The sequence below is a fragment of the Cetorhinus maximus genome, chromosome 9 (genome assembly GCF_964194155.1).
Source record: "Cetorhinus maximus chromosome 9, sCetMax3.hap1.1, whole genome shotgun sequence".
Taxonomy (NCBI): Eukaryota; Metazoa; Chordata; class Chondrichthyes; order Lamniformes; family Cetorhinidae; genus Cetorhinus; species Cetorhinus maximus.
Genome location: NC_135887.1, coordinates 23,314,729 through 23,342,293, shown reverse-complemented (window position 1 = coordinate 23,342,293; position 27,565 = coordinate 23,314,729). Strand labels below are relative to the sequence as shown.

At 44.7% G+C, this 27,565-nt stretch overlaps 1 protein-coding gene and 1 long non-coding RNA gene across 2 annotated transcripts; one reads left to right on the top strand and one right to left on the bottom strand.

Moving 5' to 3' along the window:
• Nucleotides 1-1,489: 1,489 nt before the first annotated feature.
• On the top strand, nt 1,490-21,828 carry eral1 (Era-like 12S mitochondrial rRNA chaperone 1). Its single transcript, XM_078548282.1, has 11 exons — nt 1,490-1,658; nt 9,878-10,036; nt 11,272-11,399; nt 12,865-12,942; nt 13,875-13,921; nt 14,005-14,066; nt 14,167-14,279; nt 14,998-15,462; nt 17,411-17,560; nt 19,624-19,704; nt 20,527-21,828. The coding sequence occupies exons 1-11, from the start codon at nt 1,577-1,579 to the stop codon at nt 20,647-20,649; spliced, it is 1,488 nt and encodes a 495-aa protein (XP_078404408.1). The 5' UTR covers nt 1,490-1,576; the 3' UTR covers nt 20,650-21,828.
• A 2,978-nt stretch (nt 21,829-24,806) lies between these two features.
• LOC144684484 (uncharacterized) lies at nt 24,807-27,123 on the bottom strand. Its single transcript, XR_013577509.1, has 2 exons — nt 25,577-27,123; nt 24,807-25,461 (listed from the first exon to the last, which is right to left on the bottom strand). It is a non-coding gene; the product is annotated as an uncharacterized LOC144684484 (long non-coding RNA).
• Nucleotides 27,124-27,565: the final 442 nt, after the last annotated feature.

The window sequence follows — 27,565 nt, the reverse complement described above, 5'->3', positions numbered from 1 at the left end:
GAACAGAGATGAGGAGAATTTTTTTCTCTCAGAGGGTTGTGCGACTTTGGAACTCTGCCTCAGAAGGCAGTGGAAGCGGGATCACTGAGATAGGCAGAGATAGGTAGATTCTCTTGCCTAACAAGAATCTAAGGTTATCGGGGTAGATGGGAATGTAGAACACAAACAGATCAGCCATGATCTTATTGCATGGCAGAGCAGGCTGGAGGGGCCAAATGGCCTATGTCTCCTCGTATTTTGTATGTTCATATTTAAGGGAAAGCTCGCTAAACACATGAGAGAGAAAAGAGTAGAAGGATATGTTGATTGGGTTAGATAAAATAGGGGAGAGAGGAGGTTTATGTGGAGCATAAACACTGGCATGGACGAGTTAAACCTGTTTCTGTGCTGTATGTTCAGTGTGATTGTGTTCCCAAAGTGCTATTGCAATGAAAACATTCTGGGTGAGTTGGTTTTGGATGACAATGACAAGTGTGCAGTAAGGTCACCAGAGAGTCAAAACAGTGTCTGAAATTTTTCATCCATGAGAAAGCGTCTCCAGCATTGTTCATGATTAAAAAGAAACAGCTTGCATTCATATAGCACCTTTCACGGCCTGGGGTTGTCCCAAAATGCTTTACAGCCAACAAAGTACATTTGATCAAAAGTCACTGTTTTATGAAGTGCATAGCTGCCACAGAACAAGATTATGATTTGATTTGATAAGCTTTCTTTGGTTTTTGCTCAATAATTTGGATTTCATTGTTTAAAAGAGGGACTTTAGGTTAAAGTTGGTTTCTGACTGATGACACCTGGGTTATCGTTATTGGCACTTAAAGAGAGTTAAGACTGTTGTAATGTAGGAAATACAGTAGCATTTATGAGGAAGTTCAATAAGCACAGGAGGGAGAAAGGAATAGAAGGATATGTTGGTCAGGTTGGAATAAGTAGGGATGGAAGAAGGCTTGTGTGGAGCGCAAACACTGGCATAGACCATTTGGGCCAAGTAACCTGTTTCTGCACTGTAAATTCTATATAATTGTGTTCCCAAGGCGGTTTTGCAATGTAAACATTCTGGGTGTGTTGGTTTCTGGTGATGATGATGACAAGTGTCAATTAAGGTCAACAAAGAGTCAAAGCAGTGACTGACATTTTGCATCTATAAAGAAACCTCGCCCCATGGCATTGCATTTATATAGCGCCTTTTACTACCTGGGGATGTTCCAAAGTTCAAAAAAATCATTATAGCGCACAAAAAGCTCCCACAAACAACAACGCGATAAATGGCCACAGACATGATGGGCTGAATGGCCTCATTCTGTGCCATAGCTTTTCTACATTCTCTGGCCAGATAGTAATGTTTATTTAAGGGCTGAGTATTGGTTCAAAGGGTTGAATTGGTTCAAGGGCTGAATGGTGTTTCCTGGCTGAGCCGCGCGGCCTCCTCCCCTCCTGTCAGTGTCGCTGTTGGGGGGGCCTGGGAACCTATCCCAGCATGCCGCGGCACGCTCCCACAATGCACGGCGCGACTGTCATGGCGGCGTTTGGACTGGGTGTCTGAGGGAGGAGAGATTCGGGAACTTGGAGACGGGAATCAATGGCCGCGGTCTTAGGCAGGGCCTGGCTCTGCAGGGCTCTGGGGAACACGGGCCGCAGCCTCCGGACTGGCGGCCAAGGAGGTCAGTAACGGCAGTCGCCTCCCTGGCAAAGGGCTGCTCGGGTTAATAAAGCCCCGGGAGGGGATAGAGGCGCAGTCTGTCAGCCAGGACCCACAGGCCGCCTGCCCGAGGCTTGGGTGGAAGCAGGTGGTGGTGGTGGGGTGGGGTAGGGTAGGTTGGAAGCAGGGAGGTAGGCGGGTTGGAAGCAAGTAGGCGTGGATTCAAGGCCGAGTCCGCGGCTTGAGCCCATCCATGGTAGTCACACACAAACATTGTTCAGGAGAAAATTTAGTTTTAACCACTAGTTTTTGTAGAACAGGCACAACAGGTAAATAGCTCACACGTCTTTATATTTAAACAAACAACTACCCCCCATTCAGTAACCAACAACAATTTGCATTTATATAACACCCTTAACCTGGGAAAATATCACAGGAGTATAATTGGACCAATAAATTAAAACCAAACCAAAGAATGTTAGGTTTAACATTCTCTGAAGAAGCTTCATAAGGACTCGTAACGTTAACTCTGCTTCCCTTTCCACAGATGCGGTCAGACTTGCTGAATTTTTCTAGCATTTTCTGTTTTTATTTTTTCTTTACTTCGCATTTACCAAAGAATATTAGGACAGGTGACCAAAAGTTTGGCCAGAGGTTTAAAGGACAGGAAATAGTTTCATTGAGGGAATTTCTGAGCTTTAGCAATGATTAAAGAATAAGCTCTACTTTTCAACTTAGCATTTTACCAGCAAATACACAAGGTTAGAAGTTCATGCATACATATAAATTGATTGATGAGATCTTGTGTAGCATCAATTAATTATTTTTAGTTTCCTAATCACTTAGGCAGTCTCTCAGGGTCAAGGACGACTTGCTACTACAATAAAAATGAGTTCTCAGGCGACTGAAGAGTCCAATGTGTGACCTACAGTCTCTGTCACAGGTGGGGCAGATGGTGATAGGGGGAATGGGTGTGTTGGGTACCCGGGTTGCCACGCGTTCCTTTTGCAGTCGACACTTGGCTTCAGCTAGTCCATGGTGATGAGACTTGCAGTGTTCAGCTCCTTCCTGGATGCTTTCCCTGCACTTCAGGCGGTCTTGGGCCAGGGATTCCCAAATGTCGGTGTGGAAGTTGCACTTTTTCAATGAGGCTTTGAGGGTGTCCTTGAAGCGTTTCCTCTGCCCTCCTGGGGCTTGCTTACTGTGTCAAAGTTCCGAGTAGAGCGCTTGTTTCGAGACTTGTATCAGGCTGCAGACGATGTGGCCTGCCCAGCGGACCTGATCAAGTGTAGTCAATGCTTCAGTGCTGGGGCTGTTGGCCTGAACGAGAACACTGACGTTGGTGCACCTATCCTGCCCATGGATTTGTGGGATCTTGTGGAGGCAGTGCTGGTGGTACTTCTCCAGAGTTTTGAGTACATAGTCCATGTCTCTGAGCCATGTAGGAGGGTGGGTATCACTTCTGCTCTGTAGACCATGAACCTGGTGCTGGGCTTGAGGTCCTGGGCTTCAAACACTCTTTTCCTCAGGCAGCCGAAGGCTGTGCTGGCACACTGAAGGCGGTGTTGAACCCCGTCGTCGATGTCTGCCCTCATTTGACAGTAGGCTTCCAAGGTATGAAAAGTGTTCCACATCGTCAAAGGCATCGTGGATTTGGTAACCGGGTGTGGGGGGTGGGGCAGTGCAGTGTGGAGGGAGCAGGTTGGTAGAGGACTTTTATCTTATGGATGTTTAGTGTAAGGCCCATGCTCTTGTATGCCTCAGTGAAGGTGTTGATGATGGTTTGGTGCTCGACCTCCAATTGTGCGCATATGCAAGCATTGTCTGCGTACTGGAGTTCAATGATAGAAGATGGGAGAACCTGGTCTGCAGCCGGCAGAGGTTGAACAGGTTCCCGTTTGTTCTGTAGTTTATTTCCACTCCAGAGGGGAGCTTGCTGAGGGTGAGGTGGAGCATTGTGGCAAGGAAGATCGAGAAGAGCATCGGTGCGATGACACAGCTTTGCTTGACCCTGGTCCAAACATGGATTGGGTCTGTGGTAGATCCGTTGGTCAGGGTCACGGCTAGCATGTCACCATGGAGCAGGTGGAGGATGGTGACCAACTTTTAGGGGCAGCCGTAATGGAGGAGGATGCTCCATAATCCTTCAAGGTTGAGTGTCGAAGACTTTTGTGAGGCCAAAGAAGGTCATGTACGAGGGTTGGTGCTGTTCCCTGCATTTCTCTTGCAGCTGCCATGTGGCAAAGATCATGTTCATTGCTCCCCTTAGTGGGTGGAACCCGCATTACGACTCTGGAAGGAGTTCTTCAGCCACAGGGAGAAGGTGATTGAGGATTCTTACCATGACCTTCCCTGTGGCCAACAGCAGGGAGATTCTTCTATAGTTACCACAGTCGGACTTGTCACCTTTCTTGAAGATGGTCACGATAATGGCATCTCTGTGATCTCCTGGTATGCTCCCTTCCTTCCAGATAAGGGAGATGAGGCCATGTATTCACGCCAGTAGTGCTTCTCCGCTGTGCTTTTGTGGGGATTCCATCTACTCCTGGTGCCTTGTTGCTCTTTAGCTGTCGAATGGCCTTTCTACCTTGTGCTGGGTTGGGGTTGTGCTGAGATGGTGGCGGGTAGCATGCTACAGGATGGTGTTGAGGGTGCTCACTTTGCAGACAGAATCTCTGTTAAGATCTTCGAAGTGTTCCTTCCAGTGGATGCTGACTGCCTCTGTGTCCTTGATGAGCACCTCTCTGTACTTGGCCAGCAGTGCAGTGGAGCCTTGGGTGCTTGGGCCATAGGTGGACTTGACTGTGCTAAAGAAACCTAGCACATCATGGTTGTCGGCTTACTGTTGGATCCCCTGCGCTTTCTCCACCCACTGTCTGTTCTTTAGGTCACTTTTTTTTGCTGGACTTCAGCCACCTGTAGAGCTGCTTTCTTGCTCTCGAGTTGGGTTGCTGTTTCAGGTTCAGAAATGCCTTGCGCTTGCAGCTTATCAGCTCCTGGATCTCCTGATCGTTCTCATCGAACCAGCCTTGGTGTTTCCTGGTTGAGTGACCAAGCATCTCTTCGCAGGTGCTGATGATGGAGGCCATGGGGGCAGACCAGGCACGGTGGACACTGCATTTCTGGGTCACTGGGAATTGACAGGTTGGCAGTGAGGTACTGGCTGAATAGGACTGTCTTATCGGGGTCCTCGGTGTTGATTTTCCTGCGGCATTGTTTCTATTGCCGTCACTGCTTGGGGCTACGTTGATGCTGATGACAAAGCGAATTAGGCGATGGACCGTCCAACAGCCATCGGTTCCTGTCATGGCAGTAAGCACTAGGTGGTGATTCTTGCCTCCGGGTGTTCACCCACTCTTCTGGGTGGTGATTGCTGTCTCTGGGCTGCCTTTTTTGCCTGCTCTGCTAGGTGAAGGTCACTGCCTCCGAGTCCTCACCTGCTCTGGCTCTCCACTGACAACTGCCTCTCCACTTGTGCTGTTTTCACACTCCCGACTGCCTCCCCTCCTCTGCTGTTTTCAGATTCCCAGCTGCCTCCCCATTCACGCCTCGCTCTTTATGGCCCCACTCTCCGTGGTGGCCTAGGTTGAGAGAAGGAGCAGCTCGGGCCTAGTGTCCAGAGCCAAGCCTGTGCATTAATTCATATAAGTAGCGATACACAAATTATTAAAAGTAGCATCACAGATTAATAAGGCTGCATTACTGTCCACTCCCAGAGTGTGCATCCTAATCAAAAGTGCAGATGGTCACACCTCAATTCTCAATTAGACACAGTTTTTTAATATATTTGTTCTTGGGATGTGAACATCACCGACAAGGCCATCATTTATTGACAACCCCTAATTGTCTTCGAGAAGGTGACTGGGCCAAGTTGTCACTTCAAAGCAGGACTATGGAGACCTCATCCACCTACGGCTCAGGTGTTGAAGATTTCATGACACTTTTAAATGGCCAGTGTTTCTCCCTCAGCAACAACCACAGCACAACTACCACCCCCTGCCATTAGCTGGCTGATCTGTTGCTATTTGTGAGATCTTGCCACAACTGTAAACTATAATATGCTTGCATATTGGAATAATTCATTGTATGCATGGAATTTTCAGATGTAAATTCGAGCCTTTTTTTTTTTGCTATAGGTCACTCTCTTAAAAATAAACACACCCTTTCGTTTATGTAAATTTGCAATCTGCCTCCGTCAGAAATTGTGGAAATTTTAGGAGAGACATAACCACCCAACAGTGACCCAAATTGCACACCCATTTCAGCAGGTGGAGATGTGTTTATTTTTAAGAATCAGATTTTTAAATATAAAACTGGCAGATCTGCATCCTTAAATCATAAATTCCCTCCAGACATTTTCCCAAAGCTGACCACGAGCAAGATGGAGATTTTGGGAGTATTTAGATGCATATTTAAAAAAAAAGACAACTGTCACTTAAAATAAGATGTGCAGGCGAGGCCTGGCATTGTTTGGGGTTGTGAGGTTGCCGAAATAGAACCAATTGAGCTAAACTCCATTATTTTCATCTGACTTAAAAGTTGTCACCAGTTTTGAAATGCTTTATCGGGTGATTTCTGAAGCTTAATTTTTCATTTCATTTTGAAAATGGAAAGGCCTCGAAGGTATGAATTATGGCAGAAGCTACACATTCAAATAAAACAATAATTGCTTTGGAGCTTTCGTAATATCCAGAGAGGACCAACAGGGCACCGAATGCGCAAATTGATCTCCTTCCCTGCATGTGGAGAATTTGTACAATGATCCAAAACCAACTTAATCTATACCATACAATGAAATTCAGTGCAAACATGTTTAACAGAGAAAGCTGCAGAGCCTGCCAATTTTTAAAATATATTATTCATTCATGGAATGTGGCCTTCGCTGGCTGGGTCAGCATTTATTGCCCATCCCTAGCTGCCCATGAGAAGGTGGTGGTGAGCTGCTTTCTTGAACCGCTGCAGTTCTTGTGCTGTAGATACACCCACAGTGCTCTTAGGAAGGGAGTTCCAGGATTTTGACCCAGTGACAGTGAAGGAACGGCGATATATTTCCAAGTCAGGATGGTGAGTGACTTGGAGGGGAACTTCCAGGTGGTGGTGTTCCCATCTATCTGCTGCCCTTGTCCTTCTAGATGGTAGTGGTCATGGGTTTGGAAGGTGCTGTCTCAGGAGCCTTGGTGAATTCCTGCAGTGCATCTTATAGATGGTACACACTGCTGCTACTGTGCATCGGCGATGGAGGGAGTGGATGGGGTGCCAATCAAGTGGGCTGCCTTGTCCTGGATGGTGTTGAGCTTCTTGAACGTTGAGAGCTGCACTCATCCAAGCAAGTGGGGAGTATTCCATCACACTCCTGACTTGTACCTTGTAGATGGTGGACAGGCTTTGGGGAGACAGGAGGTGAGTTACTCGCCACAGGATTCATAGACTCTGATCTGCTCTTGTAGCCACATTATTTATCTGTGTGGTCCAGTTCAGTTTCTGGTCAATGGCAACCCCCAGGATGTTGATAGTGAGGAATTCAGGGATGGTAATGCCATTGAACATCATGGGGCGATGGTTGGATTCTCTCTTGTTGATGATGGTCATGGCCTGGCAATTGTGTGGCGCGAATGTTACTTGCCACTTGTCAGCCCAAGTCTGGATATTGTCCAGGTCTTGCTGCATTTAGACATTGACTGCTTCAGTATCTGAGGAGTCGTGAATGGTGCTGAATATTGTGCAATCATCAGCGAACATCCCCAATTCTGACCTTATGATGGAAGAAAGGTCATTGATGAAGCAGCTGAAGATGGTTGGGTCGAGGACACTTACCTACTGCAGCGATGTCCTGGAGGTGAGATGACTGATGTCCAACCACCACAACCATCTTCCTTTGTGTTAGGCATGACTCCAACCAGTGGAGAGTTTTCTCCCTGATTCCCGTGGACTCTAGTTTTGCTAGGGCTCCTTATTGCCAACACTCAGTCAAATGCTGCCTTGATGTCAAGGGCAGTTAACCTCACCTCACCTCAGGAGTTCAGCTCTTTTGTCCTTGTTTGCAGCAAGGCTGTAATGAGGTCAGGAGCTGAGTGACCCTGGCGGAACCCAAACGGCATCAGTGAGCAGGTTATTGCTAAGCAAGTGCTGCTTGATGGCACTGTTGATGACCTCTTCCATGACTTTACTGATGATCAAGAGTAGATGGATGGGGTGGTAATTGGCCAAGTTGTATTTATCCTGCTATTTGTGCACAGGACAAACCTGGGCAATTTTCCACATAGCCGGGTAGATGCCAGTGTTGTAGCTGTACTGGAACAGCTTGGCTAGGGGCGCAGCAAGTTCTGGAACACAAGTCTTTAGTACTGTTGTCAGAATATTGTCAGGCCCCGTAGCCTTTGTATCATCCAGTGCCGTCAATTTCTAGATATCATGTGAAGTGAATCGAATTGGCAGAAGACTGGCATCTGTGATGCTGGGGACCTCCGGAGGAGGCTGAGATGGATCATCCACTCAGCACTTCTGGCTGAAGATTGTTGCAAATGCTTCAGCCTTATCTTTTGCACTGATGTGCAGGATTCCCCCATCATTGAGGATGGGGATATTTATGGAGCCCCCTCCTCTAGTGAGTTGTTTAATTATCCACCACCATTCACGACTAGGTGTGGCAGGACTGCAGAGCTTAGATCTGATCCTTTGGTTGTGGGATTGCTTAGCTCTGTCCATCACTTACTGCTTATGCTGTTTGGCACACAAGTAGGCCTGTGCTGTAGCTTCACCAGGTTGACACCTCATTTTTAGGTATGCCTGGTGCTGCTCCTGGCATGCCCTCCTGCACTCTTCATTGAACGAGGGTTGATCCCCTGGCTTGATGGTAATGGTAGAGTGGGGGATATGCGGAGCCATGAGGTTACAGGTTCTGTTCAAGTACAATTCTGCTGCTGCTGATGGCCCACAGTACCTCATGGATGCCCAGTCTTGAGTTGCTAGATCTGTTCGAAATCTGTCCCACTTAGCACAGTGGTAGTGCCACTCGACACAGTGGAGGGTATCCTCAACGTGAAGGTGGACTTCGCCTCCATAACGATTGTGCGGTGGTCACTCCTACTGATACTGTCATGGACAGATGCATCTGCGGCAGGCAGGTTGGTGTGGATGAGGTGAAGTATGTTTTTCCCTCCTGTTTGTTCTCTCACCACCTGCTGCAGACCCAGTCTAGCAGCTATGTCATTTAGGATTTGCCCAGCTCGGCCAGTGGTGTTACCAAGCTACTCTTGGTGATGGACATTGAAGCCCCCGCCCAGAGTGCATTTCGCACCCTTGCCACCCTCAGTGCTCCCTCCAAGTGGTGTTCAACATGGAGGAGCACTGATTCATCAGCTGAGGGAGGCAGTATGTGGTAATCAGCAGGAGGTTTCCTTGCCCATGTTTGACCTGATGCCATGAGACTTCATGGGGTCTGGAGTTGATGTTGAGGACTCCCAGAGCAACTCCCTCCCGACTATATACCACTGTGCCGCCACCTCTGCTGGGTCTGTCCTGCCGGTGGGACAGGACATACCCAGGGGTGGTGATGGTGGCGTCTGGGACATTATCTGTAAGGTATGATTCCGTGAGGATGACTGTGTCGGGCTGTTGCTTGACTGGTCTGTGAGACAGCTCTCCCAATTTTGGCACTAGCCCCCAGATGTTGGTAAGGAGGATTTTGCAGGGTCGACAGGGCAGAGTTTGTTGTTGTCGTTCCTGGTGTCTAGGTCGATGCCGGGTGGTCTGTCCGGTTTCATTCCTTTTTTGAGACTTCGTAGCGGTTTGACACAACTGAGTGTCTTGCTGAGCCATTTAAGAGGGCATTTCGGAATCAACCACCTTGCTGTGGGTCTGGAGTCACATGTCGGCCAGACCAGGCAGATTTCCTTCCCTAAAGGATGATTGATTTTAATTGGATGAAAAGTTAAATATTTCACCTTTGTTTTGAAAAAATGATGACAGCTCCCAATGATGACAGCCTTTTGCAATCACTCCAGTATGATAATTTGAAATAGGAACCGAAAATGCTGGAAATATTCAGCTGGTCAAGCAGCATCCATGGGGAGACAAACAGTTAATGTTCAGGCCAATTAACTTTCTTCAGAACTGAGAAAAGTTAGAAATGTAATAGGTTTTAATCAAGTGAGCGGGGGCAGGGCTGGCAAAAGATTTGAGAAGGTTCACTGTTGGTGTAATTCTTTGTAACATTGCATGACCTGTGTTTGTGGTTATTAGCATTTGCCTTTCTGCAAAATGACGGGATTCACAGAGTCACCCGCTCATTGGCCAGTTACTACGGGCACAATTCGGCTCTGGGGAAGATTTTGGGTGTTACAAAGCAAGAAACTGAGGACGTTAGTGGACAATACCCTCCTGCTGTTGCTGTGACTAAAGGTGGGTTCTCTTACTTTGTTCTCTTACATTGGGATTCCTTTTAAAGTTGGCTAACCTTCAACTATTTTTCCATAATCATCGAATCTTAAAATTTTTTCTCCGAGCAATTTTTTGACTTTGGGTGTACCATGATTTCCAATTTTTTGACTGCTGCAAACTCCCATGGTCTGTGCGATAGGAATCAGTGTAAATTAATATTTTAAAGAACCTGAGAGGCAGAGTAATCAGTTTCAGATTGAGATCAGCCTGATGCATAGCAGGGCTTTTTCCCAATCTTGCACACTGATCAGGACATGAGAGCATGCGTGAAACTAGTTTGCACAACACTGCTCATAGTTATGTACAAATTGGCATCTTGCTTAGAAAAGACCTTTACCTGGCTGCTGTGCTAAGCAGAAAGTTCACACTGCAGCATGAGAGGTTTTCATATGTGACTGGGTCTGAGACTTTGATGGGATATTGTAGAGGGAGCTTTTTTACTTTGACTCCAACATGCTGAACCTGCTTTTGGAGCAGTTGTGCCTCTACTGGGTTTCTGAAGTGGAAACTCGGTCATTTTTCCTGATGCTGCTGCCCCTCATCATGTCAAGCACAAAAACTCATGGGGGAGGGAGAAATTTAATGTAATTGGTGGTTGAAATATTTTGAGGCACTGAAGAATCTTTCACGTTCTTATCAATTATAGGTTGTTTTTTAAATAGTGTCACATGATGTTGGTGCTGTGCGATTGCACCTAGGACTAGGAGGGAGCCATTCAGCCCCATGAGCCTGTTCCACATTTAGTTATAAAATGGCTGACATTTACCTCAACTCCATTTCCCTATCTTTTCTCCATATCCTGTGATACACTTGCCCAACAAAAATCTATTGATCTCGTTCTTGAAAGTTCCAATTTGCACCCAACATTCACAGTCTGTTCTTATTTTAAACACCTCAATTACATCACCTTTTAACTTTCTCAACTCAAGGGAATACAAGTCTAGTCTATGAACTTATCCTCATAATTTAACCCTCTAACCCCTGGTATAATTGTGGTTACTATGTGCTTTACCCTATCTGAGTCCAGTGTGATATTTCTGAGGTGCACTGCCCAGAACTGAATGTAGATGTTCCAGGTGGATCTAAACCACTTCTCATCAGACATTCACTGTGTATTCTTGGCTCTGCCTTGGTTCAGCTCTTTGCTCACATGATTCAGTTTCCTTAATGATTGAAGTTGTATTCCTGTGTCCCAGCTGAGCAGGACAACCTCCTCCTCCATCAGCCAGATCAGCCTGAAAACTCACGAGTGCTGAGAGTCGCCATCATTGGGGCTCCGAATGCTGGTAAATCCACCCTGTCCAACCAGCTTCTGGGCAGAAAGGTAAACCCAGTTTACAGTTTTAAAGAGAGATTGGACGCTTCTAATTTTGTCTAGGATATTTTCCTGCTGTTGGTGTACTTGAGGTTTTATTCAAAAAAATATTCTAGTCAGCAATATTGTAGTGTTGACAGATCAGGGAGCTGTGTTACATCACCCACACCTCATTGCAGCAAAGGCAAAATATGGTGGATGCTGGAAATCTGAAACAAAAAAAACCAGAAAATGCTGTAAATACTCAGCAGATCAGGCAGTATCTGTGGAGAGAGAAACAGAAACATTTCAGCACCATGACCTTTCATCAGAACTGAAAAATGTTAGCGATGAAACAGGTAAGTAAAGCAAGTAAATTGGCAGGAAAATGGAAGAGGAAAACCTGAAAGGGGAAAGATCTGAGATAGAGTGGAGGGCAAGAGAGATTTCAGTGACGAAAGGAATGATACTGCAAAGCAGAATGAGATGGTAAAGAAGCAGAAGCCAAGGAGCTGTAAATGGCAATGGCAGAATCATTATCAGCAGCTACTGCCCAATAAAAATGGGAGCAGCGTTTATGGCTGAAATTGTTGAACTTAATGTTGAGTTCTAGAGCATTGCTTTGTTACAGACATTGAGAGCCTTTGCCAAGGCTGTTATCGTTCTTCTCTTTATACCAGTCCAACCCAACCCCTCAATGTCTGACACAGGCCATTGAAACACGTACATTTATATATGTATGCACCTTTCATGACTTTGGAGCATCCAAGGTCTTTTATAACCAATGCAGGGCATCTTTTTTGTCTAAAGAAGTCTAATCAATTTTGTAGGAAATGCAGCAGCTCAGTGGGATCCCTGAAGTACCATTTTTCATGTTGAGTCTCAGGCAGTGATTGTTGGTAACCTGTGCTGAGCTTTACAGCTGAGCCCAATCTAACCTCACTCGTTCACCTGTGTCTTACTGAAAAGTGATCACCCTGGCCCAGAGGTATTTTCATGAACTTCTGTCCCAGCTGAGATTAGCTAACTCAGTGCACGCCTGCGCAGTTATAAGAACCTCAGGCCTTCTAAGTCTGTGTGACTCAGCTACCTCGAGATGACAGTATGGGAGCTTCCTTCCTCTTTTTGGTCCAGCTGTGTCTCGCTTCAATTTTTGGCTGAGTGCCAGTATTCTTGTTGAGGACAGGCTGCCTGATCAATTTACTCTATTGTATTTTGCTAGTGAGAAAGGCTCCCAGCCTCAACTCAGCATTACAGAGAACTGGTGACAGGAGGCGTTAGAATGTACACATTTCCCTGAAAAGTATAATACAATAAGACACCTCTAAATGTGTTTATAAAGGGTAGGAAAGCTGAGATGATTCAACGGTTAAACAGCTGTGGGTAATGTTTAAATGGATATTAACTGTGCCTTTACTGGTTGGTTAAAATAGTGATTATTCAAAATTGTGCCTCAAGTGAGTTCTGATGATCTTTTCTGCTCATTATGTTGCAGGTCTTTCCTGTTTCAAGTAAAGTCCATACAACACGCTGTCGAGCTCAAGGAGTCATCACTGATGGAGCAACACAAATAGTATGTGCCCACCTTTTCCTGAAGTGTTTTGGTTTCTTTTCAAAGGGTCTTGGCTCCATGTGACTCAATTCAGTTTTGGAGGGCGGGGGGGAGGTTATGAGTGAACTGTGCAGATTTGTGTTTAATACGAGGACTTGAGTGGCCCAGACTGTTTGTTTTTGTTCCCCTGCTGAATCTGTTGGTTCTTGTGCGGCTCTTCGTTGCAGTGCAAACCTTGAAAGACAGTGTCAGCGGCATTTTTAACTATGACAGAAAAGGATAAGTTAGATTGAGTATTCAGTCTACTTTTCTGTCCAGCTCTTATTGACTGGTTTCACAGAGTGAAATGGCTGGTGGTCTAGCACCAAGTCATTACCGACCACCTCCTTAAACCCTCTTAACTATGGAATGCACATGCTAGCAGCTCATGGACTTTGGCACTTAAGACTGAGACCATCATTCAGCTTCTTCCCTCTTACCCATCAAGACAAACCTCCACTTTCTAAAACTGCTGACCACCCAGCTCCATGCCTGGGTCCCACACTAGCTGTCATTGTAAAAGTGTCCCCTCTCCTCGGATAACCCTACTAAAATGACCATCATCAACCTTCTCCTCAAGAACCTTAACAGCTATGTCCTTGCAGATTACCTCCTTATCTCCAACTTCTCTTTCCTCTCAAGCCCTTGCTGCTAGATCCTTTGCGTCTGCCATGGCTGCAATCAGAAACTCTCTTCTTAACTCCCCACCTCTCGTCTTTATTCCTCTCGTCCCCTCCTTCACAAGACACTCAAATCTACCTCTTGACATTTAGTTGCCTCCTATTCTCCTAACTCCTGCTTGGTGTTTAATATCTCTTGTGAGATGCTTGGAATCCCTTTAGCATGCTCTATAGATGCAGACTGGCATTCATTCTCATGCTGTTACTGATTGTTCTCTCTCTCTCACTTTGCAGATTCTTCTGGACACACCCGGTCTCGTTCCTGCTGTCAAAGCAAAAAGGTTCTACACATTTTTATACTTTTATTTCACGTTTTACTGTTTCTCAAGTCTGTTCAATGAGTTAACCATTCCATTCCTGCCAGGCACAACCTGGAGAAATCGCTGTTGGATGACCCCTGGCACTCAGTGAAAGAAGCAGACCTGGGTGAGTGCAAGAGAGATTTATCCCAGTCCAGACAATTAACTGTGGCTGCACCTGCTGAGCATGGATAGAATACTTCATGTTGTTGTGTTTTGCCTTCCAGTGCTCGTTTTAGTTGACATCTCTGACCACTGGACACGCAACAAGCTCCACACTGAATTATTGAAATGTCTTTCAAAATATCCCCATCTCCCAGCGGTTCTGGTCCTGAATAAGGTAGGTAGCAATGACTTGACCTCTTTTCTCGACTCACCAGCATTGTGTGAATTTGGACCTCCTTCCTAAGAGAATTAAATGGAATTAGTTTATATAAACAAGAAGGAGCCTTTTGTTAAAATAAGCAGGCTATTTCTCTAGACTGTCAGTTAAAAGGTAGTTCTGGGGTTCAAGCCCCCCTCTAGTAACTTGACTTAATCCAGGCTGATGGTCCCAGAGTGCTGCACTGTCGGAGGCGCCATGTTTCAGGTGAGCTGTTAAAGTGAGGCCCTGTTTGCTCTCTCAGGTCCCATGTCAATAATTCTAAGAAGCCTGGGGGTGTTCTCCACTGTGTCCTGGCCAGCTTTTATCCTCAAATTAGTCTGTCTTTTTTCAAAAACCTAGCTGATCATTTATCTCGTTGGGATAAATGATTTTTGGGGAGCTTGCTGTGCGCAAATTGTCTGCAGTGTTGCCTACATTACAACAGTGACTACACTTCTGCAAGTATTTCATTAGCTGTAAAGAGCTTTGGGACATCACGAAAACATGAATGGCGCAATAGAAATGTGAGCTTTCTGTAAGAGAAGGAAACATACTGTGTGATGCTTTGGGACATTTCACAAGACAAATGCAGAGAGTTCATTAAGTAAGGGAACTAACTATAGAAGTATGATAGAACATTTTTTTTTAAAAACCCAACACATTGAGCTACTCACTTCCTTTTGTTTGTTTCTAGGTGGACTTGTTAAAGAACAAAGGCCTCCTTCTAGAATTGACAGCCAGGCTTACTGAGGGAGTAGTGAACAATAAGAAACTGAAAACAAAGTCGAGGTTCAACTCTCTGCTACAGCAGAATACTTTGTCCAAAAATGTGTCTGAGAAAGGCAGAACTGGGAGCAAAAAATGTTGGGGTGGTGAACTACCAATTGAAACTGGAGCCTGCGATAGGACATTTGTTATGCATAAGAAAACCCCCTCTGCCCATTCGCAGGGAGACTCCGAGTTACCTCATGCAGAGGTACCCACTGACCATGTTTCTGGCAGCAGACAGCAACCAGAAGATACCGAGACCGAGTGGCATCAGGGATCAGCTGGCCAGTATGGGGACTCGGGGGACTTGAAGCATCAGCAGGGGTGGCCTCACTTCAAGGAAGTGTTTATGCTTTCAGCTGTCAATGGGGAGGAAGTGGAGACTCTGCAGGTGAGTGAGCAAAGCCACTTTCAATTGGTCAGCGAAGTGGTGGGTGCAAAAAAAAAAGTAAAAGTTAATCAAATATTAGCCTTTAGATCTCGGGGCAGGGTGGTGAGTGGGTTCTGGAATACAAAGGGGTGCAAGTTATGTTCAAGTTATATAAAGCTCTGATTAGATGCCATTTGGAGTAACTGCATTCAGTCCTGGGCACTATACCTCAGGAAAGATATATTGGCCTTGGAGGGGGCGCAGCACAGATTCACCAGTATGATATCTGCACTTAAAGCTTTAAATCAGGAGGACTGATTGCGCAGACCAAGCTTATAGACCCTTGAATATAATGAGTTAATGGATAATTTAATTGAGGTGTTTAAGGTGATTAAAGGAATTCGTAGGTTAAATAGAGAGAAACTATTTCCTATTACCTCTGATGGGGTGTCCGAAACCATAAAACCTTAACTTTAGAAAAGTCATTCGGGGTTTGGGGGGACTAATGCCAGGAAACCTTCAACAACAACAACAACAATTTGCATTTATATTTTCATGTCATAAATTGTCCCAAGGTGCTCAACAAATGTTATCAGTAAAAAAAAAACATTTTGACAATGGCTATAGAAGGACATGTCAAGACAGGGCACCAAAAGCTTGGTCAGAGAGGTTGGTTTTAAAGAACATCTTAAAGGCAGATAAAGAGGTGGAGAGGTTTATGGAGGGAATTCGAGAGCTTGGGCCCCAGGCAGCTGAAAGCATGGTTACCAGTGGAGGGAGCGATGAAAATCAGGGATACACAAGAGGCCAGAATTGGAAGAGTACAGAGATCTTGAAAGGCTATGGGGGTGGGAGAGATTATAGAGATAAGGATGGGTGAGGTCACGGAGGGTTTTGAAAACAAGGGTGCGGACTTTAAAATTGAGGCGTTGTTGGACTGGGAGCCAGTCAGTACACAAAGAAGTGATGGGTGAATGTGACTTGGTGCGAGTTAAGATATGGGCAGCAGAGTTTTGGATGAGCACAGGTTTATGTTGGGTGAAAAATGGAAGCTGGCCAGGGGGAGCATTGGACTATTCAAGTGTAGAGGTTACAAAAGCCCCCAAGAAATAAAAAGCTGCTGAGGCTGGACAATTCCAAAACTGACTAATAGCTTTTAGTTAGGAAAAGGTATTTAGGGTTAGGGGACCAAGGCGAGCAGGTGGAGTTAAATAGGTCAGTCATGACTTGTTTGAATGCAGGGTGAGTGTGCTAGCTAAATGTGCCCCTCTAGGAGGGCAAGTGTGCCAGCTCAATGGGTCTTTCTGCAGGGTGAATGTATTGGCTGACAGGGTCCCTCCTGCAGGGTGAATGTATTGGCTGACAGGGTCCCTCCTGCAGGGTGAATGTATTGGCTGACAGGGTCCCTCCTGCAGGGTGAGTGTATTGGCTGACAGGGTCCCTCCTGCGGGGTGAGTGTACTGGCTGACAGGGTCCCTCCTGCAGGGTGAGTGTATTGGCTGACAGGGTCCCTCCTGCAGGGTGAGTGTATTGGCTGACAGGGTCCCTCCTGCAGGGTGAGTGTATTGGTTGACAGGGTCCCTCCTGCAGGGTGAGTGTATTGGCTGACTGGTCCTGTCTGCACACCTGAATTTAAAGTCAAATGGTTGAGGAAGACCACAGTTCAGTTATAAGCTTTTTGTCTTTGCCATGGAGATTGGTGTTCCAGAACCTCCCGTTATAAATCTCCAGAATATAGCAGGTTGTTTGAGACAATTGATTTAGTGGGGCAATTATTTAAAAATTAAATTAACTTTTCACTCAAAGGGGTGATAGAGCTTGGAATGAGTAACCAGGGGAGATCAATTAAACAAATTGTAAATGGGTTCAAGAAGTAATTGTATTTTTATGGGGAAAGCCTTTTTGAAAAGGACCTCTAGTTCCTAAAAGCAGTCTGAATTACCCTGTGACCCTTTTCCTGTGTGTTCAGCGGTACTTGATGTCAAAGGCTCAGCCCGGATCCTGGGATTATCACAGTGCAGTCGTCACTGACCAGTCACCTCAGGAGATCTGCTGTAACCTGATCCGGGAGCGATTGTTGGAGTACCTGCCTCAGGAAGTGCCGTACAACATCGTTCAGGTAATAGTGGATTGTTGGACTGTACTGGGTAAAATACTGACCCTTTACTGGCACCTCCTGGTTTGAACTTGATCATCTCTGGAAAGATGCTGGTGAAATAAGTTTGAGCACTCTTAATCCTGGACTGAGCGATTCAGCCAAGGCCCTGTCAGCCTGTTCAGGTGGAGGATAAATATCCCATTGCTCTATTTGAAGGGGAGTTCAGTGTTTAGGCCAACATTCCTCACAGCATCCCCACCAGAAACAGATTAGTTGGTTGTTTATTTCATTGCTGTTTGTGAGATCTTGCTGTGTGAAAATTAGCTGTTATGTTTGCCTACGTATATGCCATTACTGCATTTCAGAATAGCTCACTGCATGTGAACCTCGTACGGATGTTTCTAAAAGACACATGGTGCCCTGCAAATGCAGATCTACCCCTCCCTCCTTTTAGGATCCCAGCATGAAAGTGGACCCTTTCTTCACATTAATTGAAACACTCGCCAAGATTGTTGGTGAGGGAGATGAGATGATAGGGGCACTGTTGTTAGGAAGTAGTTTTCATGAGGACAGAGGATGCTAAACCTGGCCTGGAAGTGCTTAGTGCTGACACTGGGTGCCTGAATCTCTCATATTCACCAGATCACAAAGTTTATTTTTGTCATTCACCCCACACCTCCCTCTTCTGGTCACTGTTCCCCTCACTCCCTAATGCTGTCTGCACCTTCCACCACCACCCCCCGACCCCCGGGTTGATTACCCAGACCTGATCTGGGTTGTGCTGCCCCGAACCCATTGATCTGGGTTCAATGGAGGAACTGGTGACTAGCACAGCCCCTATGAACCTTTTCCACGGGGAACATACGAATTAGGAGCAGGAATAGGCCACTCAGCCCCTCAAGCCTGCTCTACCCTTCAATAAGATCATGGCTGATCTGATTGTAACCTCAACTCAACATTCCTGCCTACCACCGATAAACTTTCACCCCCTTGCTTAACTAGAATCTACTTCTGCCTTAAAAATACTCCAGCAGATACAAGCCTAGTCAGTCCAACTTTTCCTCGTAAGACAATCGGCCCATTCCAAGTATTAGCCTAGTAAACCTTCTGTGAACTGCTTCCAACACATTGACATCCTCCCTTAAATAAGGAGATCAGTACTGTACATAGTACTCCAGATGTGGTCTCACCTGTGCCCTATATAACTGTAGCGTAACCTCCCTACTTTTGTAATTGATTCCCCTCACAGTAAACAATAACATTCTATTAGCTTTCCTAATTACTTGCTGTTCCTGCATACTAACCTTTTGTGATCCATGCATTAGGACATTCAGACCCCTGTATATCTTAGGCAAGAAGCAACAAGTGGTGTGCCACAGGGATCAGTGCTGGAACCTCAACTGTTCACAATTTATATAAATGACTTGGATGAAAGGATTGAAGAGATGGTTGCCAAATTTGCTGATGACACAAAATAGGTAGGGGGGTAAGGTGTGAAGAGGGCATGAGGCTACAAAAAGATATAGATAGGTTAATTAAGTGGGCAGAGATCTGGCAAATGGAGCAAAATGTGGGAAAATTTGGCAGGAAGAATAAAAGAGAAGCATATTATCTAAGTGGTGAGAGATTGCAGAGCTCAGAGGTGCAGAGGGTAATAGGTTATCGGGTGTAGGTGGGATGCAGATTTCAGGTTACTATCAGATCACCCATGATCTTGTTAAATGGCTCAGCAGGCTCAAGGGGCTGAACGGCCTACTCCTCCTTGTTCGTATGCAGAGCCCTGCTTTTTATCCTTACTGCCAAAATGGACAATTTCACATTTTTCCACATTGTACTTTGTTTGCCAGATCTTTGCCCACTCACTTAATCTATCTATATCCCTTTATAGTCTCCTTATATCCTGTTCACAACTTATTTTCCTACCTATCTTTGTATCATCAGCAAATTTAGCAACCATACCTTCAGTCCCTTCGCCCATGGGGAAAGCCTGAGTGGAGATCAAGGCTGTGATGAGTGCTCAGGATAAGCATGGGAGAAAGCAGAAAACCTTAACAAGCATGTTGACCATCTCTTTACCCCCCCAGAGCACAGAACTGTGGGAAGAAGGACCGAGCGGGGAGCTCCGAATTCTACAGAACATCATGGTTGCTAGAAAGAACCACGCGGTCAGTATACATGTGGGATCAAAACTGGGCTACAATCCCTTTATACCAGAGACTGGCTGATTCAGTGTTAACATTTATTTCTGTTAGTACAGAGCTAAAGCAGATCTGAAGGGGTTAAATACAACTGTGCTTAAAAAGCAACTGTTCTAGTTTCTGTTTCTAGCAGTCACCCATTTAATATAAAACCAAGTCATAGACAGAAATAGGGGTGTTAGAACTCCCTTTCTAGATATCCCTTTAACGTACGGGTGCCCAAACTGTTGCTGTGGGAAACTTGGCCTCAACTCAAACCAGTTTGATTTGTACTTTGCAAGTATGCACTGAATATTTTTACGGTGCTGCGTATTAGCCTGTTCAGCTGTTCAATTAAATATCATCTAATTTTGATCTTAACTCTATCTTACGTGTCTTTGCTCCAAACCTTTAATGCCCTTGCCTAACAAAAATCTATTGATCTGTTTTTCTAATTTTCACTTGGGGCCCCCCCCCCAGCCCCAACAGCTTTATGGGGGAGACAGTTTGAGATTTACACTACCCTTTGTGAAAGAGTGCTCCCTGAAATCACTCCTGAATGGCATAGCTCTAATTTTAAGGCTAAGCCCTCTTGTTCTCGACTGCCCCAGAGGAAATAGTTTTTCTGTCTCCTGTGTCAATTCCTTTAATCATCTTTGATGCATTGATTTAGATGAGCCCAGGATTTTCTAATTTATTGTGCACATACTGAGCCACTGCACTCCAAAGTAGTTCACAATGTGTGAAGTGCTTTGAGATTATGTGAAATCTTCTCTCAAATTATTACATTTTGAAATTTTGCCTCCACAGAGATTGCTAATTGGCCAGGGAGGTCAGCTGATCAGTAAAATTGCCCAAGATGTGGGACAGGACCTAATGAATGTCTTTCTCTGCGACGTGCAGTTGAAGTTGTGTGTGAAAGTGAAGAAGTGACTGCCATTTTCTTGCCATGCTTCCGGAGTGAACGCTTGCTGCCCCTGCCTGACCTGACACAATATCCAAACTTGGCTGTGAACATACAGTTTCCTCAGTGATTGTAATCCACCTGTGGCAAACCTTCAGATGTCCGTTAGAGAGGGTGAGCCATTTGCCTCTTGGAAGAGGGCACAGGAGTTTCCTGGGAACACAGATCAAGGTTCATTTTTGTGGGCTCAATTTTAAAAATATCTCGTTTGCAATCAGTTCTTATTGCTGGGCATCTTGACTGAAGCAAGTTGTGGGGTAGGTTTGAAAGCAGCACATTATGATAAATCGATCTCAGAGCCTGTCCTGAGGCCTTTTCCTGTTGGCAAGTCAAATCTTTAGGACATAAGCGTGGTCTTACAAAACCCTATGTATAGCGCTTAAATCAATGTTCTTTTATTATTCATTCTCAGAATGTGGGCATTGTGCTAAGGTTGGCATTTATTGCCCATCCTTGGAAGCCAGACTTAGGAGTTTTTTTCACAACTGCAGTGTTTGCTAGGCTGCTTCAGAGGACAGTTGAGTCAGCCACATGATGTGGGACTGGAGTCACATATAGGCCCAGACTGGGTAAGGACCTCTCCTGAAGTACATCAGTGAACTGATTGGGTTTTGCAACAACTCGGCAACTTCACGGTCATTTTTACTGTCTCAGCATTTATTTCCAGATTTTTCAAACTGAATTCAAATTCTCAAACTGCCCATCATGGGATTTAAACTCACGTTCTCTGGTTCAGCAATACAAGCACAGCACAAACATTCCCTAAAACCTATTAGTTTGTTTATGCCCTGTGCTCCCAGTACTAACAAATCTTGGTACATGGAATTAGATTGATTCTTCACTGAGGCATCAGTACTGAGGCTGTGTCAAAACCTCCCACGGATAAACTGAATGACGAGCAGAGCCTCGTAGGCGCTTTGACCAGGGCCTGTATTATTATTATTTCTGTAACGAACGCACTTGGTGTTTAATGGGGTAATTGAAAATCATCATCTTTTCCCCTTTGGATTAGGAATCCTGCTCAGTCTGAACTATTGGGCTGTGGAGTTTATTTACTTTGGTTTGAATGTATTTATTTTGGTCATAAAATGTCAAAACTCCTGTTAAATGATTAAAATGCCTTGAGCAAATTCCTTGTTTTCTACCAAGTGGATGGTGGTGTCGGTCCTTATCTCATTGCTCTCTCACGCTCCAGAACGGAGTGCAAGAAATAGCTGATCCTTCTCACAGCTGGCATTTAGTGCCTCTTTCTGTGGTACAACCCTTGTGTCTCATTATTTCTTCCAAAGGGAGAAATAAGCAATCATCTTGCATTCTGACTGCTTCCTCCATCTTTCTGCTAAATTTAACTTCTCTCCCCAGATCTTCTAAATTGTGGAGCCCCTGAGAATCTCCCCTTCTGCAATCAAAATTTTAATTCTTAGCTTATCACTTAATTTCACTTCTGGGTTTCATCTTTCACTTTGCTGTTGTCTTGGACTGCATGCCTTTAAGCTGGGTCTCAGTATTGAAAAGTGGGTACTTTTTGTTCCATTTCATTCCTTCAGTGGGAAGACAGACTGTGGAAATGCACAAGAAGATCATCAAACTGCCTTGCTGACACTAGATGTCTCTAGAACTCATAAATGACAAATATTGACAGCATGTCGAATGTCTTTGGAGACAAAACCCTGCCACTGAAGCAATGTTCTTATTTCAGCAACTACACAGAGGGAAAAAATAAAGAACCTGGATTTATAACGCGCCTTTCACTGCCTCAGGGCATTCTGAAATGTTACACAGCCAATAAAGCACTTTTGAAGTGCAGTCCCGGTTGTCAGAAACATGACAGCCAACCTGCGCACAGCAAGATCCCTAAAATAGCAGTAAGATTATGACCAGATGATTTTTTATCAGTGATGGTTAGAGGAATTAATATGGAGCAGTGCCTTCAACTGATCCAAATCTACAGGGCATGGGTGATTGGATTCATGGTTGTGAAAAGCACAGCAATTTTAACGCTGTCAAAGAGATTGATTAAGGCCAAGTCTTTGTCAATGTGAGCAGAGGCTATTTGACCAATGGGGTAGCACCACTCACCTGACACCTAGGTTTTCCAGCAGACGTGGCTGTAATGTGGGGAGGGAGTGTTGCTGGTTGATTTTATTCCTCTAACTCAGTGGTGCTGCAGGAAAACTGTTGGACCCTTGCTCAAATTATGTAACTCGATATAGATGGTCAGGCTCTTAATGAACTAGCCACCAGTTCTGACAAAGGGTTTGGAATTCCCTGCAATGGGCCTTCTGTGTCCTTCCAGCATTTTCCGCTCTTGCGTCTTTAATGGAGAAGTTAATTTGCAAATTCCTGACAGCACTAACCGCTGGCGTTGCAGAGTTTAGTACTGGGTGAAATGAGAAAACAAAGCCGTGCTTGGAACCAGATACCGGTTGGGGGTTTGAAATGTTAAAAAGAAGTTGGCCAATAACCTTTAAATCTTCTCATTCCTTACATGGCAGCACTAGCCCTAAACAACTTGCTATCACTGGAGGCAGCTGCTGTGGAAGGTGACACTGTGGATAGCTGGGATTGGGCTTCCCTTATCTCTGGACTCAGTGCACTGGTGCAAGAGTGCCTCTTGGAGCTGATGTTAAGAGCGGAGGGCTGTAATACACAATCAGCAATAACAGAAGGATCCAGATAAAAAGCCATCTGCCCTCCTTGCTGTGTGGCTGTTGAGCATGCATACAATACTACAGCTGAGGCCATTTTTAAAGACCAAAAATTGATGTTTTTGTGAACTTTGGAGAAACAGCAGTAAAAAGGATTACATTGCATTTACAGCCCTGGACCACTTCGCTCAACTGACTTATATTGGTATTTCTGTTCCACGCAAACCACCTCCTTACTAGTGGAAACTCAATCATTGCACATGTTTAAGACAGAAATTGATAAATTTCTGAGACTAATGACATCAAGGGATATGGAGATAGTGCGGGACAGTGGTATTGAGGTAGATGATCAGCCACAATCTAATTGAATGGCAGAACAGGTTCGGCAGGCTGAATGGGCCACTCCTGTTCTGATGTTTCTACCTTCCATACATGGTTAAAATCACGAATGGCTTTAGTAGAATAAGTAGGTTTCCAGTGGCAGAAAGGCAAAGGACACAGATTTAAGGTGATTGGAAAGAGAACCTTTTTTTAAACACCGTTGTTGTAATCCAGGATGTACTGCCTGAAAGGACAGTGGAAGCTGATTTAATAATAACTTTCAGAAGAGGATTGTATAATTACCTAATTCGCAGGGCTATGGGAAAAGGCCTGGAGAGTGGAATTAATTGGATAATTCTAACAAAGGTTGGCACAGACAAGAATGGCTGAATGTTGTCCTCCTATTCTGTATCATTGTGAGATTCTATAATCCTGACCTTTCAACATATATTCCTTTACTCTTTCATCTACTTAACTAGATACCACTTGAATGCTATTAGCCTCAAACATTTGCGTTGATGTTCTGTGAGGAAGGACACTTGCTGGAATAGCCTACAGCAGTTGTTGGAGTGGTCAAGGTGTCAGCTATGTTCTCTTGATCATATTTTCCCTCTGACTTGTTCAAGTCCCATTCCAGAGATTTTTTTCCCCATAATCTAGGCTCATTCTATGGTGTTGTATGAGGGAGAGTCAGTACTGAAGGAGCCCAGTACAGTCAGAGGGTCAGTACTGAGGATGTACAGCACTATTGGAGGGTCAGTACTGAGGGAGCACTGCATGGTTGGAGGGTCTACTGTGGGAGTGCTATACAGTTGGGGTTTTGAAAGTTACTATTGATTCTGCTTCCATCACCCTTTCCGGCAGTGCATCCCAGATTTTAACCTGTATGAAAGGAAAATCTTATTTCTTTGGTTATTTTGCCAATTGTCTTCAAACTATATCCTGTGGTTCTCAACCCTCCTGCCAATGGTAACAGGTTCTCCCTATTTACACCAGCAAATCTCCTCATGATTTTGAACACCTGTAACAAATTTCTCCTTAATCTTCTTTGCTCGAAGGAGAACAAACCCAGCTTCTGCAGTCAATCATGACGAAAGAGGAAATTAAATATTCAGAGACAACAGGAATAATCCAACAAATGAGCAACACCCTCACAGTTACTGATATTTTCCATTTCCCTCATCCTGGGTCTGAGGGGTTTTTTGGCCATTTATTGTTTATTAAAACTATACAAGATGTTGAGTACAATAATTTTATTGGCTCAGATTTTGCAGTCAAAATGATGAGACGAATAGCACGCTCACCATTATTTATGTTACAGCAACTCAAGAGCGGCAAATGTATGGTTAAGCATGGAAATCCAGAAGTTACTGACCGGGTGTAACTACTTAATGTTTGGCTCTGTGAAAGCTGCATCTCTGTCTTACCATTGAATTGCACCGACCGCGTGATGTTGCTGGAATGAGGTGGTAGATACAAATGAAATTTGTCATTTCAAGAGTAAGTGCCCTACTAATGATGTCCTATGTGTTAATTACTGCCAATCGACTGTTACAAATGCGGTGTCTTTTTCAGGTTTTAATTACATAGAATGTACGGCGCAGCAGCAATTCACTTGGCCAGTCAGCTCTGTGTCAGTGTTTGTGCTCCTCACAAACCTCCCGCCTCTCTCCATCTCACCTCCTCAGCTTCTCCTTCTACTCCTTTCTGACTCGTGTTAATCCAACTTCCCTTAAATGTAAAAACAAAAAACTACTGCGGATGCTGGAAATCCAAAACAAAAACAGAATTACCTGGAAAAACTCAGCAGGTCTGGCAGCATCGGCGGAGAAGAAAAGAGTTGATGTTTTGAGTCCTCATGACCTTCTGCTGAAGGGTCATGAGGACTCGAAACGTCAACTCTTCTTCTCCGCCGATGCTGCCAGACCTGCTGGGTTTTTCCAGGTAATTCTGTTTTTGTTTCCCTTAAATGTATCTGTATATTCGCCTAAACTAACTCCCTGTATTAGTGTGTTTCACATTCTCACCACTGTTTGGGCAAAGAAGTTTCTCCTAAATTCCCTAATGGATTTATTGGTGAATGTTATTTTTGTGAGCCCAAGCTTTGGACTCCTCCGCAAGTGGAAACATCTCTATGTCTACTCTATTGAACCCTTTCATTATCTTGAGGACCTCTGTTAGGCCACCCCTCAGTTTTTTCTTTTCTAGAAAGAGGAGGCCCAGCCCATTCAGCTTTTCCTCTTAAGTATGTCCGCTCAGTTCTGATATCATCCTTGTGATTTTTATTTTGCACCTTCTCCAGTGCCTCTCTATCTTTGCACAGAACTCTCAAGTGTGGTCCAACCAAAGTTGAATACAATTGTAAAATAATTTCTTTAAGTTGCAATCCAATCCCTCTAGAAATGAACCCTAGTGTTTGGTTAGCTTTTTTTTAAGTGGCCTTATTAACCTGCATCACTCCTTTAGTGATTTGTCTATCTGTACCCATGGGTCCCTTTGTTCCTCTACCACATTTAGATTCTTATTATCCAGCAACATGTGTCCTCCTTATTCTTCATAGCGAAATATACCACCTCAAATTTCTTTTATATTAGAATTCATTTTGCCAATTACATGCCCATTCTACAAGTTAATTAGTATCTACTTGTATTTTGTGACATCCTTCCTCAGAAATAATTACACCCCCTCCCCCCACCATCCACAATTTAGTGTCACCTACAAACTTTGAATTCTGTAATTGCAATCTAAATGTTCATTTAAATTGAGAACAGTCATGTTTCCAGACCCCGCACACCCTCCACACTGCCAGAAACTGACATTCTCTGCCCTCAGGTGATTTTGATCTCGATGAGGAGAAATATTTGCTATTTTTAATTTAATTTCACTGGATGAGCAGAAATTGCTTTATTGAAGGGACTTTGTGCAGCATAGCTCTGGTGGTCAGCTCCTGTACTACTACTTAGATTTATATTGGTTTGTTTATCATTGGAGTTTGTACCTGGAGGAGTCACAAATCCACAGCACGTCATTCAGCCCCTCACATCCTTCCGCTTGGCTCCTTCCCCTCTGTCTGTCTGCTGAGATGAGTTTGGGAGCAGCAGTATAACCCTTACCAGTACTTAAGCAAGTAATGGTAACGGTTTTACCGACACCCCCTTCAGAGTCCAATGGCCCAACCTGAGAATAAACACACGAGAGAGGGAACAGAAGGGGTCTTATCACAAACCGAGATCTACAGAGACCAGGAGAGAGACCGGATTGGGTTAGTGCCTCAGGATTGAACATGTTCCAAAAGCTGGCCTTCACGTGAAGGACCTTTTAATAATGTGAAGGCTTATAATCAATGAACAACAACTTGCGACATTAAACGTGCGGTTTAAATGCAAAATATCCCAAAGTGCTAGGAGCATCACAGGAGAATAAAACACACTGATATATGAATTCTGGTCACTGCCATGTTGTGATGCACCAATACTAATCCAGGGCTGCTCTGTTTTACTCTCCATCCTCGCTACACTTTTCCTTAATCTGTGGCATTATTTACATCCCCCAGGCTTACCTTTGTGCTGCAAACTACAGGCTTTAAAGCATGAGCTTAACGTCACTTCATAAATACACAGAAACTGAAGAGGGCCATTCAGCCCCACAAGCCTGTTCCACCATTCAGTTAAATCATGACCTGTAGCTTAACTTCAATTGCCCACCTCGGCTCTGTATCCCTTAATACCCTTACCCAACAAAAATAATCAATCTCCGCCTTGAATTTTTCAATTAACCCCCAGCTTCGACAGCTTTTTGGGGGATTGTGTTCCAGACTTATGCTCCCTTTTGTGAAGAAGTGACTCCTGACTACCCATGAATAGTTTTTCTCTATCTACCCTAGTAAATCCTTTAATCATTTTAAATACCTCCGTCA

Excerpts from the sequence above, each read along its gene's own strand:
- eral1 (XM_078548282.1), top strand. The coding sequence starts at position 1,577 with ATGGCCGCGGTCTTAGGCAGGGCCTGGCTCTGCAGGGCTCTGGGGAAC. Across the intron at positions 14,067-14,166 it reads AGTGAAAGAAGCAGACCTGG|TGCTCGTTTTAGTTGACATC; the intron begins GTGAGTGCAAGA and ends TTTGCCTTCCAG. Across the intron at positions 19,705-20,526 it reads TTGCTAGAAAGAACCACGCG|AGATTGCTAATTGGCCAGGG; the intron begins GTCAGTATACAT and ends TTGCCTCCACAG.